Below are 18,782 nucleotides of genomic sequence, written 5' to 3'. Positions count from 1 at the left end.
GAGAGATACCACCACCACTCAGCCAGTCTCCTAGTCAGAGAGATATCTTAATGCTACAGCATACAATGACATTCTAGACGATTCTGTGCTTCCATCTTTGTGGCAACAGTTTGGGGAAAATCCTTTCCTGTTTCAGCATGACACGAAGCGAGGTCCATGCAGAAATGGTTTGTCGAGAACTGTGTGGACGAACTTGACTGGCCTGCACAGAGCTCTGACCTCAACCATATTGAACACCTTTGGGATAAATTGGAACGCTGACTGCGAGCCAGCACTAATCGCCCAACATCAGCACCGAACCTCACTAATGCTCTTATGGCTGAATGGAAGCAAGTTCTCTGCAGCAATGTTTCAACATCTGGTGGAAAGCCTTCCCAGAAGAGTGGAGCGCTGTTATAGCAGCAATGTTCCAACATCTAGTGGAAAGCCTTCACAGAAGAGTGGAGGGCTGTTATAGCAGCAATGTTCCAACATCTAGTGGAAAGCCTTCACAGAAGAGTGGATGTTGTTATAGCAGCAATGTTCCAACATCTAGTGGAAAGCCTTCACAGAAGAGTGGATGTTGTTATAGCAGCAATGTTCCAACATCTAGTGGAAAGCCTTCACAGAAGAGCGGATGTTGTTATAGCAGCAATGTTCCAACATCTAGTGGAAAGCCTTCCCAGAAGAGTGGAGGCTGTTATGGCAGCTAAGGGAGGGGGGACCAACTCCATGTTAATGCCGATTTTGGAATGAGATGTTGGACAAGCAGGTGTCCACATACTTTTGTCCATGTAGTGAATATACTGTACTACCACAACATGCCCCTATAGAAACCCACTGAGTTTTAAATCCTACCACAACATGCCTCTATAGAAACCCACTGAGTTGTAAATCGTACCACAACATGCCCCTATAGAAACCCACTGAGTTGTAAATAGAAACCCACTGAGCTGTAAATCGATTACAAATTCAGTGTGATTTGTGAGTGGTGATGTTCTTTTTTTCACATTGTTTTTTGAGAGTCCAAGGCTAATCTCTGTCTCTCTCTCTCTCTCTCTCTCTCTGTCTCTCTCTCTTTCTCTCTCTCTTTCTCTCTCTCTCGCTACATCCCCTTCTCCAACCCCCCATCCCCTAGGTGAGTCTGGACTCCCGGGTGAGAGAGGTGATTAACAGGAAGATACAGGAGCCTACGCCCCACACCTTTGAGGACGCCCAGCTTCAGATCTATACCTTAATGCACAGAGACTCCTATCCTCGCTTCCTCAACTCGTCTATATACAGATCACTGGTTCACCATGGCTCCCACACCTCCTCAGAGTGCTAGGTTCACAACATTTCACTCACTCACACGCACTCCTCGCTCTCTCTCCTCTCCCTCTCCCTCTCATTCTCCCTCTCTCTCTCTCTCTCCCTCTCCCTCACATCTCTCTCTCTCTCTCTCCCTCTCCCTCACATTCATCTCTCTCTCTCTCTCTCTCTCTCTCCTCTCCCTCACATTCATCTCTCTCTCTCTCTCTCTCTCTCTCTCTGTCTCCCTCTCCCTCACATTAATCTCTCCTCTCTCTCCTCTCCCTCACATTCATCTCTCTCTCTCTCTCTCTCTCTCCCTCTCCCTCACATTCATCTCTCTCTCTCTCTCTCTCTCTCTCTCTCCTCTCTCCCTCCTCCTCACATTCATCTCTCTCTCTCTCCCCTCTGCTCTGTCTCTCTCCCTCTCAGACTCCTCTCTCCCTCTCCCTCTCCCTCTCCCTCTCCCTCTCTAATCCCTCTCTCTCTGTCTCTCTCCCTCTCAGACTCCTCTCTCCCTCTCCCTCACATTCATCTCTCTCTCTCTCATCCCCTCTGCTCGGTCTCTCTCCATTCCATAACCACTTAAGGAGAAAATATCCTTTGGGGGATTTTTATAATATTTGTTTTGTGATTTTTCTGTAGGATGTTTTTTTGTTGCCCAACCCTTTCACTTTTTCTATTAATTATTTTTTAATGAACTTCATCATGTCACTTAGGGACTTCCTGTTCCCTAATGTTGTTCACTACCCACATAGGGCTTTGGTCAAAAGTAGTGCACTATATAGGGAATAGGGTGCCATTTTGACAAGTCAAGGTAACTGGAAGACACAGAGAATAAAACAAAACGCGTTCATGGAAGACGGAGACATTATTTATGTTGGATATCGGTCATACTGTTCGTGGTGACAGCTGTTACTCACATTTACACACAGCAATCTGCTTTGTTCCAAATGACATGTTATACTTTCTCCTGACAAAACGTCACGATTTGAGAAGGTAAAAGAATCCTCGGCAATAAAGACACTGGTGACTTTCTAACGTCCACACAACGTTCACACCACGTTAAAGACACAACGTTCACACCACGTTAAAGACAAAACGTTCACACCACGTTAAAGACACAACGTTCACACCACGTTAAAGACACAACGTTCACACCACGTTAAAGACACAACGTTCACACCACGTTAAAGACACAACGTTCACACCACGTTAAAGACACAACGTTCACACCACGTTAAAGACAAAACGTTCACACCACGTTAAAGACAAAACGTTCACACCACGTTAAAGACACAATGTTCACACCACGTTAAAGACACAATGTTCACACAACGTTAAAGACACAATGTTAAAGACACAACGTTCACACCACGTTAAAGACACAATGTTCACACAACGTTAAAGACACAATGTTAAAGACACCACGTTAAAGACACAACGTTCACACCACGTTAAAGACACCACGTTAAAGACACAACGTTAAAGACACAACGTTAAAGACACCACGTTAAAGACACAATGTTCACACAACGTTAAAGACACAACGTTAAAGACACAACGTTAAAGACACAACGTTAAAGACACAACGTCCTGACCCTGACCCCACCCCCTCTGCCGGACCCCCTGGACACTGCTGCTCTACTACGCTTCTGACCTTTGAACTGTCACCTTTGACCTGTCCACTGTCTCCCTCACCTCACTGCTGTGATTGGCTATCAGAGGCATCGGGATGAGCTGTGGTTGGTCGATCGATCAGGGTGGGGAACGGGGGGGGAGGGGGGCTAAGAGATTTTCCATCCCAGATGCAAAAAAAAGTTTAAAAAAGACTCACAATAAAATACATTAAACATACAAAAGTCTGTTAACAGTTAAACAACTGTTTCATGGGAAATGGAGTTTGAAGACAACACTTGTCTGTAGTTAGAAGACTGAAGATGATGCCTAGGTCTTTTCTAGACTTGTTGTCACTTAAAAATGCTTTAAACTTAGTATTATTAATGTTATTTATTTTATATTTTGTTAAACTGTGATAATGATTTTATTGTACATATATAAACAGAAACCCTTGACCATCAGCACAAACTCTCAATCAAATCATCAACTGTGATTAAAGTTCTTTATGTGGTACCCTATTCCCTCAATGGTGCACTAACAAAGCCCATAGCTTTTTGTCAAAAGTAGTGCACTCCATAGGGAATAGGGTTCCATTTGGGACGAGTTTTGGTTTTTCCAGTTTGAAAGGCCCTGCCACTCTGGCACCGCCTGTAGGTGGTGAATGGTACTCCCTCTATGTTAGGGTGTCTCCCTGCTGTGTGTGTGTGTGTGTGTGTGTGTGTGTGTCTGTGTCTGTGTCTGTGTCTGTGTCTGTGTCTGTGTCTGTGTGTGTGTGTGTGTGTGTGTGTGTGTGTGTGTGTGTGTGTGTGTGTTTCAAGTCCGTCTCCAGGTATGTTGGGCAGATGTGTCCTAGTTCTCATATAGTATACATCATACAGCCAACATCTGTTAACATTTCTTCAGAACAGCTCTGGACTGAAAGATGGCCAACAAACATTTCATCCACTCTGTCCCTGGTGCTTCTGGGTAAAATACTGTGAACTGAACTCCTCCCATCACTGTCTCAAGTCAAGTAAGTCCCTTTACTCTGTCTGGTCCCCTTTCCTGTCCCAAGTCAAGTCCCCTCACTCTGTCAAGTCCCCTTCCTGTCTCAAGTCAAGTCCCCTCACTCTTTCTAGTCCCCTTCCTGTCTCAAGTCAAGTCCCCTCACTCTGTCTAGTCCCCTTCCTGTCTCAAGTCAAGTCCCCTCACTCTGTCAAGTCCCCTTCCTGTCTCAAGTCAAGTCCCCTCACTCTGTCTAGTCCCCTTCCTATCCCAAGTCAAGTCCCCTCACTCTGTCTAGTCCCCTTCCTATCCCAAGTCAAGTCCCCTCACTCTGTCTAGTCCCCTTCCTATCCCAAGTCAAGTCCCCTTCTGTCTTCCCCTTCCTGTCTCAAGTCAAGTCCCCTCACTCTGTCTAGTCCCCTTCCTGTCCCAAGTCAAGTCCCCTCACTCTGTCTAGTCCCCTTCCTATCCCAAGTCAAGTCCCCTCACTCTGTCTAGTCCCCTTCCTGTCCCAAGTCAAGTCCCCTCACTCTGTCTAGTCCCCTTCCTGTCCCAAGTCAAGTCCCCTCACTCTGTCTAGTCCCCTTCCTATCCCAAGTCAAGTCCCCTCACTCTGTCTAGTCCCCTTCCTATCCCAAGTCAAGTCCCCTCACTCTGTCTAGTCCCCTTCCTGTCCCAAGTCAAGTCCCCTCACTCTGTCTAGTCCCCTTCCTGTCCCAAGTCAAGTCCCCTACTCTGTCTAGTCCCCTTCTTGTCCCAAGTCAAGTCCCCTCACTCTGTCTAGTCCCCTTCCTGTCCCAAGTCAAGTCCCCACTCTGTCTAGTCCCCTTCTTGTCCCAAGTCAAGTCCCCTCACTCTGTCTAGTCCCCTTCCTGTCCCAAGTCAAGTCCCCTCACTCTGTCTAGTCCCCTTCCTATCCCAAGTCAAGTCCCCTCACTCTGTTGAGTCCCCTTCCTGTCTCAAGTCAAGTCCCCTCACTCTGTCTAGTCCCCTTCCTGTCTCAAGTCAAGTCCCCTCACTCTGTCTAGTCCCCTTCCTGTCTCAAGTCAAGTCCCCTCACTCTGTCTAGTCCCCTTCCTGTCCCAAGTCAAGTCCCCTCACTCTGTCTAGTCCCCTTCTTGTCCCAAGTCAAGTCCCCTCACTCTGTCTAGTCCCCTTCCTGTCCCAAGTCAAGTCCCTCACTCTGTCTAGTCCCTTCCTGTCTCAAGTCCCCCCTCACTCTGTCTAGTCCCCTTCCTGTCCCAAGTCAAGTCCCCTCACTCTGTCTAGTCCCCTTCTTGTCCCAAGTCAAGTCCCCTCACTCTGTCTAGTCCCCTTCCTGTCTCAAGTCAAGTCCCCTCACTCTGTCTAGTCCCCTTCCTGTCTCAAGTCAAGTCCCCTCACTCTGTCTAGTCCCCTTCCTATCCCAAGTCAAGTCCCCTCACTCTGTCTAGTCCCCTTCCTGTCTCAAGTCAAGTCCCCTCACTCTGTCTAGTCCCCTTCTTGTCCCAAGTCAAGTCCCCTCACTCTGTCTAGTCCCCTTCTTGTCTCAAGTCAAGTCCCCTCACTCTGTCTAGTCCCCTTCTTGTCCCAAGTCAAGTCCCCTCACTGTCTGGTCTCCTTCCTGTCTCTGCTGCTGTTAAGCAGTACATACTGTAGGACCAGTTCCCTAGACAGATTAAGCCTAGTCCTGGACTACGGGCCCAATGTGAAACACACCATCACCAACACCAGCCTGCAATGATGACACGCTGCATGATAGACAGTTGAAGTTGGAAGTTTACATACACCGTAGCCATGCACCTTAGATGTACTGATGAAGTTTTCTCCATACCCTAGTCCTCCCATCAGTGTGAAACAGCAGGGACCCGGGATTCAACAGACCAAGCAATGTTTTACAATCCTCTAGTGTCCAGTGTTTTTTTTCCCTTAGCCCGCAGTTTCTTGTTTTTTTCTGAAAGAAGTGGAACTCTTAAGGTCGTCATTCGTGTCAAGGTACGATGAGTTGTGCTTTCTTTCATAGGTCTTTGGCCATCAATTTTGTACAGGACTGTCAGTTGACTAACTGTAGCCCTTCTGTTGCTCTGCACAATTCATATCAGCCTCCTTTGTCCTCTTTAAAAAAAAAAAACAGCAGTTCTTGACACACACAACCCGGAATGCCTGGAACCTACTACTATACCCCATTCAAAGGCACTTCAATATCTTGTCTTGCCCATTCACCCCCATGAATGGCACACACACACACAATCCATGTCTCAATTGTCTCAAGGCTTTAAAAATCCTTCTTTAACCACCTGTCTCTTCCCCTTCATCTACACTGAAGTGGATTTAACAGGTGACATCAATAAGGGATCATATCTTTCACCTGGATTCACCTGGTCAGTCTCTGTCATGGAAGGAGCAGGTGTTACTAATGTTTTGTACACTCAGTGTAGACTCCATTGAAAGTACATTCTAGTCCAGGACTAGGCTTGATCCATGTCTGGGAAACCAGCTCTAGGTTATTTTTCCGAACATAGTTTATTTTCAGATAGGGTCTGTCCACAAATTGCATTTTTCCTTAACAGAATTTACTATATTTTGTAAATACAAAGGGAATAGTCCATATTGAACATAATACATACATGTACTACATACATGTACTACATACATACATACACATACTACATACATGTACTACATACGTACACATACATGTACTACATATATACACATACTACATACATACACATAATACATACATGTACTATATACACATAATACATACATGAACTACATACATACACATACATGTACTACATACATACACATACTACATACATGTACTACATACGTACACATACATGTACTACATACAGTGGGGCAAAAAAGTATTTAGTCAGCCACCAATTGTGCAAGTTTTCCCACTTAAAAAGATGAGAGAGGCCTGTAATTTTCATCATAGGTACACTTCAACTATGACAGACAAAATGAGAAAAAAATCCAGAAAATCACATTGTAGGATTTTTAATGAATTTATTTGCAAATTATGGTGGAAAATAAGTATTTGGTCACCTACAAACAAGCAAGATTTCTGGCTCTCGCAGACCTGTAACTTCTTCTTTAAGAGGCTCCTCTGTCCTGTACATACACATACTACATACATACACATAATACATACATGTACTGCATACATACATGTACTACATACAAACACCTACTACATACATACTACATACATACACATAGTACATACATGTACTACATACATACACATACTACATACATGTACTACACACTACATACATACACATAATACATACACATATAACATACATACACATAATACATACATGTACTACATACATACACATACTACATACACAAAATACATGCATGTACTACATACATACACATACTACATACATACACATAATACATACATGTACCACATAAATGTGCTACATACGTGCACATAATACATACATGTACTAAATACATACACATAATACATACATGTACTAAATACATACACCTACTACATACGTACACATGGTACATACATGTACTACATACATACACCTACTACATACATACTACATACGTACACATAGTACATACATGTACTACATACATACACATACTACATACATACACATACTACATACATGTACTACATACATACACATACATTTACTACATACATACACATAATACATACATGAACTACATACATACACATAATACATACATACTACATACGTACACATAATACATACATGTACTGCATACATACACCTACTACATACGTACACCAATAGTACATACACGTACTACATACATACACATACTACATACATACACATACATGTACTACATACATACACATACATTTACTACATACGTACACATAATACATACATGTACTACATAATACATACATGTACCACATACATACACATACATACACATAATACATACATGTACTACATACATACACATACTACATACATGTACTACATACACCTACTACATACATACTACATACGTACACAGAGTACATACATGTACTACATACATACACATACTACATACATACTACATACATACACATACATACATACACGTACTACATACATACACATAATACATACATGTACTACATACATACACATAATACATACATGTACTACATACATACACATAATACATACATACTACATACGTACACATAATACATACATACTACATACGTACACATAATACATACATGTACTGCATACATACACCTACTACATACATACATACTACATACGTACACCAATAGTACATACATGTACTACATACATACATACATACATACACATACTACATACATACATGTACTACATACATACACGTACTACATACATTCACATACTACATACATACGTGTACTACATACATACACATACTACATACATACACATACTACATACATACACATAATACATACACATACTACATGCATGTACTACATACATACACATAATACATACATGTACTACATACATACAAATAATACATACATGTACTACATACGTACACATAATACATACATGTACTACATACGTACACATAATACATACATACTACATAGGTACACATAATACATACTACATAGGTACACATAATACATACATGTACTACATACATACACATAATACATACATGTACTGAATACATACACCTACTACATTCATACTACATACGTACACCAATAGTACTTACATGTACTACATACATACACATACTACATACATACATACATATAATACATGCATGTACTACATACATACACGTACTACATACATAAACATACTACATACATACACATACTACATACATACACATACTACATACTACATACATGTACTACATGCATACACATACATTTACTACATACGTACACATAATACATACATGTACTACATACATACATACATACACATACTACAAACATACTACATACATACATATAATACATACATGTACTACATACATACACATAATACATACATGTACTACATACATACACCTACTACATACATGTACACATACATACATACATGTACTACATACATACACATACTACATACATACACATACTACATACATGTACTACATACATACACATAATACATACATGTACTACATACATACACATACTACATACATACACATAATACATACATGTACTACATACATACACATACTACATACATACATGTACTACATACATACACATACTACATACACATACTACATACATACATGTACTACATACACATACTACATACATGTACTACATACATACACATACTACATACATACACATACATGTACTACATACATACACATTATACATACATGTACTACATACATGCACATACTACATACATACATGTACTACATACATACACATACTACATACATGTACTACATACATACATGTACTACATACATACACATAATACATACATGTACTACATACATGCACTACATACATACATGTACTACATACATACACATACTACATACATACATGTACTACATACATACACATACTACGTACATGCACTACATACATACACATACATGTCCTACATACATACACATAATACATACATGTACTACATACATACACATACTACATACATACATGTACACATACATACATACATATACATACATACATATACTACATACATACACATACTACATACATACTACATACATACACATACACATACATGTACTACATACATACACATACTACATACATGTACTACATACATACACATACTACATACATGTACTACATACATACACATACTACATACATGTACTACATACATACACATACTACATACATACACATAATACATACATGTACTACATACATACACATACATACATACATGTACTACATACATACATACTACATACATACACATACTACATATACTACATACATACACATACTACATACATACACATAACACATACACATACATGTACTACATACATGTACTGCATATATACATACACATACTACATACATGTACTACATACATACACATACTACATACATACACACACTACATACACATACTACATACATGTACAAAGGCGAAAGTATTCACCCCCCCACTTTGGCATTTGTCCTATCTTGTTTCAAACTGGAATTAAAATAGTTTTTGGGGAATGTTTGTATCATTTGATTTACACAACATGCCTACCAATTTGAAGATAAAAATAGTGTATTATTTATTTCAGCTTTTATTTATTTCATCACATTCCCAGTGGGTCAGAAGTTCACATACACTCAATTAGTATGTGGTAGCATTGCCTTTAAATTGTTTAACTTGGGTCAAGCATTTCGGTAAGCCTTCCACAAGCTTCCCACAATAAGTTGCGTGAATTTTTGGCCCATTCATCCTGACAGAGCTGGTGTAACGGAGTCAGGTTTGTAGGCCTCCTTGCTCGTGCATGCTTTTTCAGTTCTGCCTCCAAAAAATCTATAGAATTGAGGTCAGGGTTTTGTGATGGCCCCTCCAATACCTTGACTTTGTTGTCCTTAAGCCATTTTGCCACAACTTTGGAAGCATGCTTGGGGTCATTGTTCATTTGGAAGACCCATTTGCGACCAAGCTTTAACTTCCTGACTGATGTCTTGAGATGTTTCTTCAATATATCCATATACTTATCCTTCCTCATGATATCATCTATTTTGTGAAGTACACCAGTCCCTCCTGCAGCAAAGCACCTCCACAACATGATGCTGCCACCCCCTTGCTTCACGGTTGGGATGGTGTTCTTCGGCTTGCAAGCCTCCACCTTTTTCCTTCAAACATAATAATGGTCATTATGGCTAAACAGTTCTATTTTTGTTTCATCAGACCAGAGGACATTTCTCCCAAAAGTACAATCTTTGTTCACATGTGCAGTTGCAAACCGTAGTCTGGCTTTTTTTATGGTGGTTTTGGAGCAGTGGCTTCTTCCTTGCTGAGCGGCCTTTCAGGTTATATCGATATAGGACTCGTTTTTTTACTGTGGATATAGATACTTTTGTACCTGTTTCCTCCAGCATTTTCACAAGGTCCTTTACTGTTGTTCTGGGATTGATTTGCACCAAAGTACATTCATCTCTAGGAGAAAGGATTCGTCTCCTTCCTGAGCGGTATGACGGCTGCGTGGTCCCATGGTGTTTATATTTGCGTACTATTGTTTGTACAGATGAGCGTGGTACCTTCAGACGTTTGGAAATTGCTCCCAAGGATGAACGAGACTTGTGGAGGTCTGCAATTTTATTTCTGAGGTCTTTGCTGATTTCTTTTGATTTTCCCATAAAGTCAAGCAAAGGTGCACAGAGTTTGAAGGTAGGCCTTGAAATACATCCACAGGTTCACCTCCAATTGACTCAAATGATGTCAATTAGCCTATCAGAAGCTTCTAAAACCATGACATCATTTTCTAGAATTTTCCTAGCTGTTTAAAAGGCACAGTCAACTTAGTGTATGTAAACTTCTGACCCACTGGAATTGTGATTACAGTGAATTATAAGTGAAATAATGTGTCTGTAAACAATTGATGGAAAAATATTTGTCCCCCTTCCTGATTTCTTATTTTTTTCCACATTTGTCACTCAAAATGTTTCAGATCATCAAACAAATTTAAATATTACACAAAGGTAACCCAAGTAAACACAAAATGCAGTTAAGTGATGATTAAGTGATGAAAAACGATATCTGGACCTTCATGGCCCTATGTGAAAAAGTAATTGCCCCCTAAACCTAATAACTGGTTGTGCCACCCTCAGCAGCAACAACTGCAATCAAGCGTTTGCGATAACTGGCTTTGAGTCTTTCGCTGTGGAGGACTTTTGGCCCACTATTCTTTGCAGAATTGTTTTAATTCAGCCACATAGGAGGGTTTTCGAGCATGAACCGCCTTTTTTAAGGTCACGCCACAGCATCTCAATCAGATTCAAGTCCGGACTTTGACTAGGCCACTCCAAAACCTTCATTATTTTTTTTAAGCCATTCAGAGGTGGACTTGCTGTTGTGTTTTGGATCAATGTCCTGCTGCAGAACCCAAGTGCGCTTCAGCTTGAGGGCACGTACTGATGGCCGGACATTCTCCTTCAGGTTTTTTTGGTAGAGAGGAGAATTCATGGTTCCATCAATCACAGCAAGTTGTCCAGGTCCTGAAGCAGCCCCAGACCATCACACCACCACCAACATATTGGACTGTTGGTATGATGTTCTATTTCTGAAACGCTGTGTTACTTTTACGCCAGATGTAATGGCACACCTTCCAAAAAGTTCAACTTTGTCTCATCAGTCCACAGAATATTTGCCCCAAGATTTTCACAAGTCTTGGGGATCATCAAGATGTTTTTTGCCAAAAGTGAGACAAGCCTTTATGTTATTTTTGGTCAGCAGTGGTTTTCTCCTTGGAACTCTGCCATTGTGGCCCAGTCTCTTTCTTATGGCTTTGTCATGAACACTGACCTTAACTGAGGCAAGTGAGGCCTGCAGTTCTTTGGATGTTGTTGTGGGTTCTTTTGTGACCTCTTGGATGAGTTGTCGCTGCGCTCTTGGGGTAATTTTGGTAGGCCGGCCTCCCCTGGGAAGGTTCACCACTGTTCCAAATGTTCTCCATTTGTGGATAATGTCTCTTACCGTGGTTGGTTGGAGTCCCAAAGCTTTAGAAATGGCTTTGTAACCCTTTCCAGACTGATAGATGTCAATTACTCTGTTTCTCATCTGTTCCTGAATTTCTTTGGATCGCGGCACGATGTCTTGCTTTTTGAGATCTTTTGGCCGACTTCACTTTGTCAGACAGGTTCTATTTAAGTGATTTCTTGATTCAATAGGTCTGGCAGTAATCAGGCCTGGCAGTAATCAGGTCTGGCAGTAATCAGGCCTGGCAGTAATCAGGCCTGGCAGTAATCAGACCTGGCAGTAATCAGGCCTGGCAGTAATCAGGTCTGGCAGTAACCAGGCCTGGCAGTAATCAGGTCTGGCAGTAACCAGGCATGGCAGTAATCAGGTCTGGCAGTAACCAGGCCTGGCAGTAATCAGGCCTGGCAGTAATCAGGCCTGGCAGTAATCAGGTCTGGCAGTAACCAGGCCTGGCAGGCCTGGCACCAGGCCTGGCAGTAATCAGGTCTGGCAGTAACCAGGCATGGCAGTAATCAGGCCTGGCAGTAATCAGGTCTGGCAGTAATCAGGTCTGGCAGTAATCAGGTCTGGCAGTAATCAGGCCTGGCAGTAACCAGGCTGGCAGTAACCAGGTCTGGCAGTAATCAGGCCTGGCAGTAATCAGGCCTGGCAGTAACCAGGCCTGGCAGTAACCAGGCCTGGCAGTAACCAGGCCTGGCAGTAATCAGGTCTGGCAGTAATCAGGCCTGGCAGTAATCAGGCCTGGCAGTAATCAGGCCTGGGTGTGGCTAGTGAAATTGAACTCAGCTTTCCCAAAAATGTGATTGACCACAGTAAAGTCGTGATTTAACAAGGGGGGGGGTAATTGCTTTTTCACATAGGGTCCGGATAGCTTTTTCCCTTAATAAATTGCGACCTGGCCAAGATAAAGCAAAGCAGATGTCCTAACCGACTGGCCAAAAACTATAGTTTGTTAATTAACAAGAAATGTGTGGAGTGGTTGAAAAACGAGTTTCAATGACTCCCAACCTAAGTGTATGTAAACTTCATGTGAGATCATGTGACAGATCATGTGACACTTAGATTGCACACAGGTGGACTTTCTTTAACTAATTGCGTGACTTCTGAAGGTAATTGGTTGCACCAGATCTTATTTAGGAGCTTCTTAGCAAAGGAGGTGAATACATATGTACACACCACTTTTCTGTTGAAAAGAAAAATTCATTTTTTTTGAAACAAGTTCTTTTTTTCATTTCACTTCACCAAATTGAACTATTTTGTGTATGTCCATTACATGAAATCCCCCCAAAAAAAACATTTAAATTACACATTGTAATGCAGCAAAATAGGAAAGGGGGATGAATACTTGTGCAAGGCAATGTATATAATAACATTGTAATGTATATAATAACATTGTAATGTAAAGCTACTACGTCAGAGAATTTAATTTAACCACAAAACAAAAAGACTATTGAAATCCTCTGAGAAGTTTAGGAGAATGCATGAGAGTATATGGGTTGTATGTACTATGCATGGATAGAATGAATAGTTGATGTGATAATGCAGAGAGCAGGATAACAGAGAGCTGATGTGATAACAGAGAGCAGTATATGTGATAACAGAGAGCAGTAGATGGGATAACAGAGAGCAGTATATGTGATAACAGAGAGCAGTAGATGTGATAACAGAGAGCAGTATATGTGATAACAGAGAGCAGTAGATGTGATAACAGAGAGCAGGATAACAGAGAGCAGCAGATGTGATAACAGAGAGCAGTAGATGTGATAACAGAGAGCAGTAGATGTGATGACAGAGAGCAGTAGATGTGAATGATTTTTGTCTCTGTGATAACAGAGAAGTGATAACAGAGAGCAGATAACAGAGAGAATGCAGAGAGCAGTATGAGAGAGAGCAGTAGATGTGATAACAGAGAGCAGTAGATGTGATAACAGAGAGCAGTACTATGTGATAACAGAGAGCAGTAGATGTGATAACAGAGAGCAGTAGATGTGATAACAGAGAGCAGTAGATGTGATAACAGAGAGCCTAGATGTGATAACAGAGAGCCATCAGAGAGCAGTAGATGTGATAACAGGCAGTAGATGTGATAACAGAGAGCAGTAGATGTGATAACAGAGAGAGATGTGATAACAGAGAGCAGTAGATGTGATAACAGAGAGCAGTAGATGTGATAACAGAGAGCAGTAGATGTGATAACAGAGAGCAGTAGATGTGATAACAGAGAGCAGTAGATGTGATAACAGAGAGCAGTAGATGTGATAACAGAGAGCAGTAGATGTGATAACAGAGAGCAGTAGATGTGATAACAGAGAGCAGTAGATGTGATTACAGAGAGCAGTAGATGTGATAACAGAGAGCAGTAGATGTGATAACAGAGAGCAGTAGATGTGATAACAGAGAGCAGGATAGAGATCAGTAGATGTGATAACAGAGAGCAGTAGATGTGATAACAGAGAGCAGTAGATGTGATAACAGAGAGCAGTAATGTGATAACAGAGAGCAGAGATGTGATAACAGAGAGCAGTAGATGTGATAACAGAGAGCAGTAGATGTGATAACAGAGAGCAGTAGATGTGATAACAGATGATGATAACAGAGAGCAGTAGATGTGATAACAGAGAGCAGTAGATGTGATAACAGAGAGCAGTAGATGTGATAACAGAGAGCAGTAGATGTGATAACAGAGAGCAGTAGATGTGATAACAGAGAGCAGTAGATGTGATAACAGAGAGCAGTAGATGTGATAACAGAGAGCAGTAGATGTGATAACAGAGAGCAGTAGATGTGATAATGCTGTTACCCTGGAACCTAGGACTCCTTGGAAAAAAGTGGCAATTTTTACTGAATGGACTATCCTAGATAAATACAATTAAATGACACGACACCTTTAACTTTAGCAGCTTTGCAACATACAACTGTTTTACTGAATGTAAATTAACCAAATGTCACAGTTGAAAGTAGGTCCTAGACTTTTATCTAATATTCCATTTGATGTTTTTGGCAGAGATAACAGAGTTCCTCTCCGCAGCTTCTGTTGTCAGAGGGCCATCTGTTGGATGCTAGAGGGACAGGAAGGAGGACAGGCTGGACAGGAAGGAAGACAGGCTGGACAGGAAAGAGGACAGGCTGGACAGGAAGGAAGACAGGCTGGACAGGAAGGAGGACAGGCTGGACAGGAGTCAACCCTCACATATCTAGATTGAACAAAAAATATAAACGCAACATGTATGTTTAATGAGCTGGAATAAAACATCCCAGAAATGTTCCATGCGCACAATTTTTAAAATGATTTCTCTCAAATTTTGTGCACAAATGTTTTTACATCCTTGTTAGTGAGCATTTCTCCTTTCCCAAGATAATCCACCTGACAGGTCCGGCATATCAAGAAGCTGATTAAACAGCATGATCATTACACATGTGCACCTTGTGCTGGGGATAATAAAAGGCCATTTTGTTACACAACACAATGCCACAGATGTCTCAGGTTTTGAGGGAACGTGCAATTGGCATGGTGACTGGAGGAATGTCCACCAGAGCTGTTACCATAAGTCTACCAACGTCGCTTTTGAGAATATGGCAGTACATCCAACTGGCCTCGCAACCGCAGACCACGTAACCACGGCCAACCCAGGACCTCCACATCCGGCCTCTTCACCTGCGGGATCGCCTGAGACCAGCCACCCGGACAGCTGATGAAACTGTGGGTTTGTCTGAGACCAGCCACCCGGACAGCTGATGAAACTGTGGGTTTGTCTGAGACCAGCCACCTGGACAGCTGATGAAACTGTGGGTTTGTCTGAGACCAGCCACCTGGACAGCTGATGAAACTGTGGGTTTGCACATCTGAAGAATTTCTGCACAAACTGTCAGAAACAGTTGTCTCAGGGAAGCTCATCCGTGTGCTCATAATCCTCACCAGGGTCTTGACCTGACTGCAGATTGGCATCGTAACTGACTTCAGTGGGCAAATGCTCCCCTTCGATAGCAAACTGGCAAGTGGAAGTAGAAGTGTGCTCTTCACCGACGAATCTCGGGTTTCAACTGTACCGGGCAGATGGCAGACAGCATGTGTGGCGTCATGTGGGTGAGCGGTTTGCTGATGTCAACGTTGTGAACAGAGTGCTCCATTTACTCCACGTGTAACTCTTGTGTTGTTGTCTGTTCACACTGCTATGCTTTATCTTATCTTACCTCATTTGCACTCACTCTATATAGACTTTTTGTTTTATTTTGTTCTACTGTATTATTGAATGTATGTTTTGTTCATTCCATGTGTAACTCTGTGTTGTTGTATGTGTCAAAGTGCTTTGCTTTATCTTGGCCAGGTCGCAGTTGCAAATGAGAACTTGTTCTCAACTGGCCTACCTGGTTAAATAAAGGTGTTCTCAACTGGCCTACCTGGTTAAATAAAGGTGTTCTCAACTGGCCTACCTGGTTAAATAAAGGTGTTCTCAACTAGCCTACCTGGTTAAATAAAGGTGTTATCAACTAGCCTACCTGGTTAAATAAAGGTGTTCTCAACTAGCCTACCTGGTTAAATAAAGGTGAAATAAATAAATAAATGGTGACGGTGGGGTTATGGTATGGGGCAGGCATAAGCTACAGACAACGAACACAACTGCATTTTATCAAAAGGCAATTTGAATGCACAGAGACACCGTAAAGAGATCCTGAGGCCCATTGTTGTGCCATTCATCTTCCTCCATCACTTCATGTTTCAGCAAGATAATACACAGCCCCATGTCACAAGGATCTGGACACAATTCCTGGAAGCTGAACATGTCCCAGTTCTTCCATGGCCTGCATACTCACCAGACATTTCACCCATTGAGCATATTTGGGATGCTCTGGATAGTAGTGTACGACAGCGTGTTCCAGTTCCCGCCAATATCCAGAAACTTCACACAGTCATTGAAGAGCAGTGGGACAACATTCCCCAGGCCACAATCAACAGCCTGATCAACTCTATGTGAAGGAGATGTGTCGCGCTGCATGACACAAATGGAGGCAACACCAGATGCAGACTGGTTTTCTGTTAAATGTATAAATGTTGTGTCCAGGAAATAAAACAAGTATTTAAAACTCCAGGACACCCAGCTGGTGATGGTGATATAACTGAGTAGAACAATCCTTCAACACCAGACTGACAACATTACCTACATCCTTCATTCCTATACATTTCAAACGTATAGGAATCTGTGACCAACAGATGAATATCTGTATTCCCAGTCATGTGAAATCCATTTCTCTCCAGATAGAGAAAGGACAGAGGACTATGTGTCCAGAGAGAGAAAGGACGAGGGAATATGTGTCCAGAGAGAGAAAGGACGAGGGGAATATGTGTCCAGAGAGAGAAAGGACGAGGGGAATATGTGTCCAGATAGAGAAAGGACGAGGGACTATGTGTCCAGAGAGAGAAAGGACGAGGGACTATGTGTCCAGAGAGAGAAAGGACGAGGGACTATGTGTCCAGAGAGAGAAAGGACAGAGGATTCTGTGTCCAGAGAGAGAAAGGACAGAGGACTCTGTGTCCAGAGAGAGAAAGGACGAGGGACTATGTGTCCAGAGAGAGAAAGGACGAGGGGAATATGTGTCCAGATAGAGAAAGGACGAGGGACTATGAGTCCAGATAGAGAAAGGACAGAGAAATATGTGTCCAGATAGAGAAAGGACGAGGGACTGTGTCCAGAGAGGGGAATATGTGTCCAGAGAGGAAAGGACGTGTCCAGATATTTTATTTATTTTTTTATTTTACCTTTATTTAACCAGGCAAGTCAGTTAAGAACATATTCTTATTTTCAATGACGGCCTGGGAACAGTGGGTTAACTGCCTGTTCAGGGGCAGAACGACAGATTTGTACCTTGTCAGCTCGGGGGTTTGAACTCACAACCTTCCGGTTACTAGTCCAACGCTCTAACCACTAGGCTACCCTGCCGCCCCAGATAGAGAAAGGACGAGGGACTATGTGTCCAGAGAGAGAAAGGACGAGGGGAATATGTGTCCAGAGAGAGAAAGGACGAGGGACTATGTGGGGGGGGGGAGCTATTGTCAGCAGAGAGAAAGAGGCCGAATACTTCACCAAAACAAGAGACAGGGACTAACTGAATATATACACTGAAACCTAATTAAGACTACAGCAATTAAGCGTCTAGTCTTGCAGCTCTTTAGAAGTCACGTTGCCTCTGAGTGTCTTGTCAGGAGAGGTTGTGTCTAGACTT

General features: G+C 42.0%; 1 protein-coding gene across 4 annotated transcripts in view; it reads left to right on the top strand.

The window, feature by feature from the left end:
- Nucleotides 1-16,957, top strand: part of LOC135503867 (regulator of G-protein signaling 17-like) — a 110,732-nt gene extending 93,775 nt beyond the window's left edge. For 2 of the 4 annotated variants that reach the window (XM_064922038.1, XM_064922037.1), the window contains exon 5: nt 1,118-1,346. In XM_064922038.1, coding sequence (XP_064778110.1) covers nt 1,118-1,306 — 189 coding nt within the window. In that variant the 3' untranslated portion in view covers nt 1,307-1,346. Of the gene's footprint in view, nt 1-1,117; nt 1,347-3,797; nt 3,902-15,567 lie in introns of those variants that run through there. The other 2 variants (XR_010450012.1, XM_064922036.1) reach the window with 2 other exon arrangements.
- The last annotated feature ends 1,825 nt before the right edge of the window (nt 16,958-18,782 follow it).

This window comes from Oncorhynchus masou, chromosome 18, assembly GCF_036934945.1.
Source record: "Oncorhynchus masou masou isolate Uvic2021 chromosome 18, UVic_Omas_1.1, whole genome shotgun sequence".
In the NCBI taxonomy this organism is placed as follows: Eukaryota; Metazoa; Chordata; class Actinopteri; order Salmoniformes; family Salmonidae; genus Oncorhynchus; species Oncorhynchus masou.
This window is presented reverse-complemented; position numbering and strand designations above follow the sequence as displayed.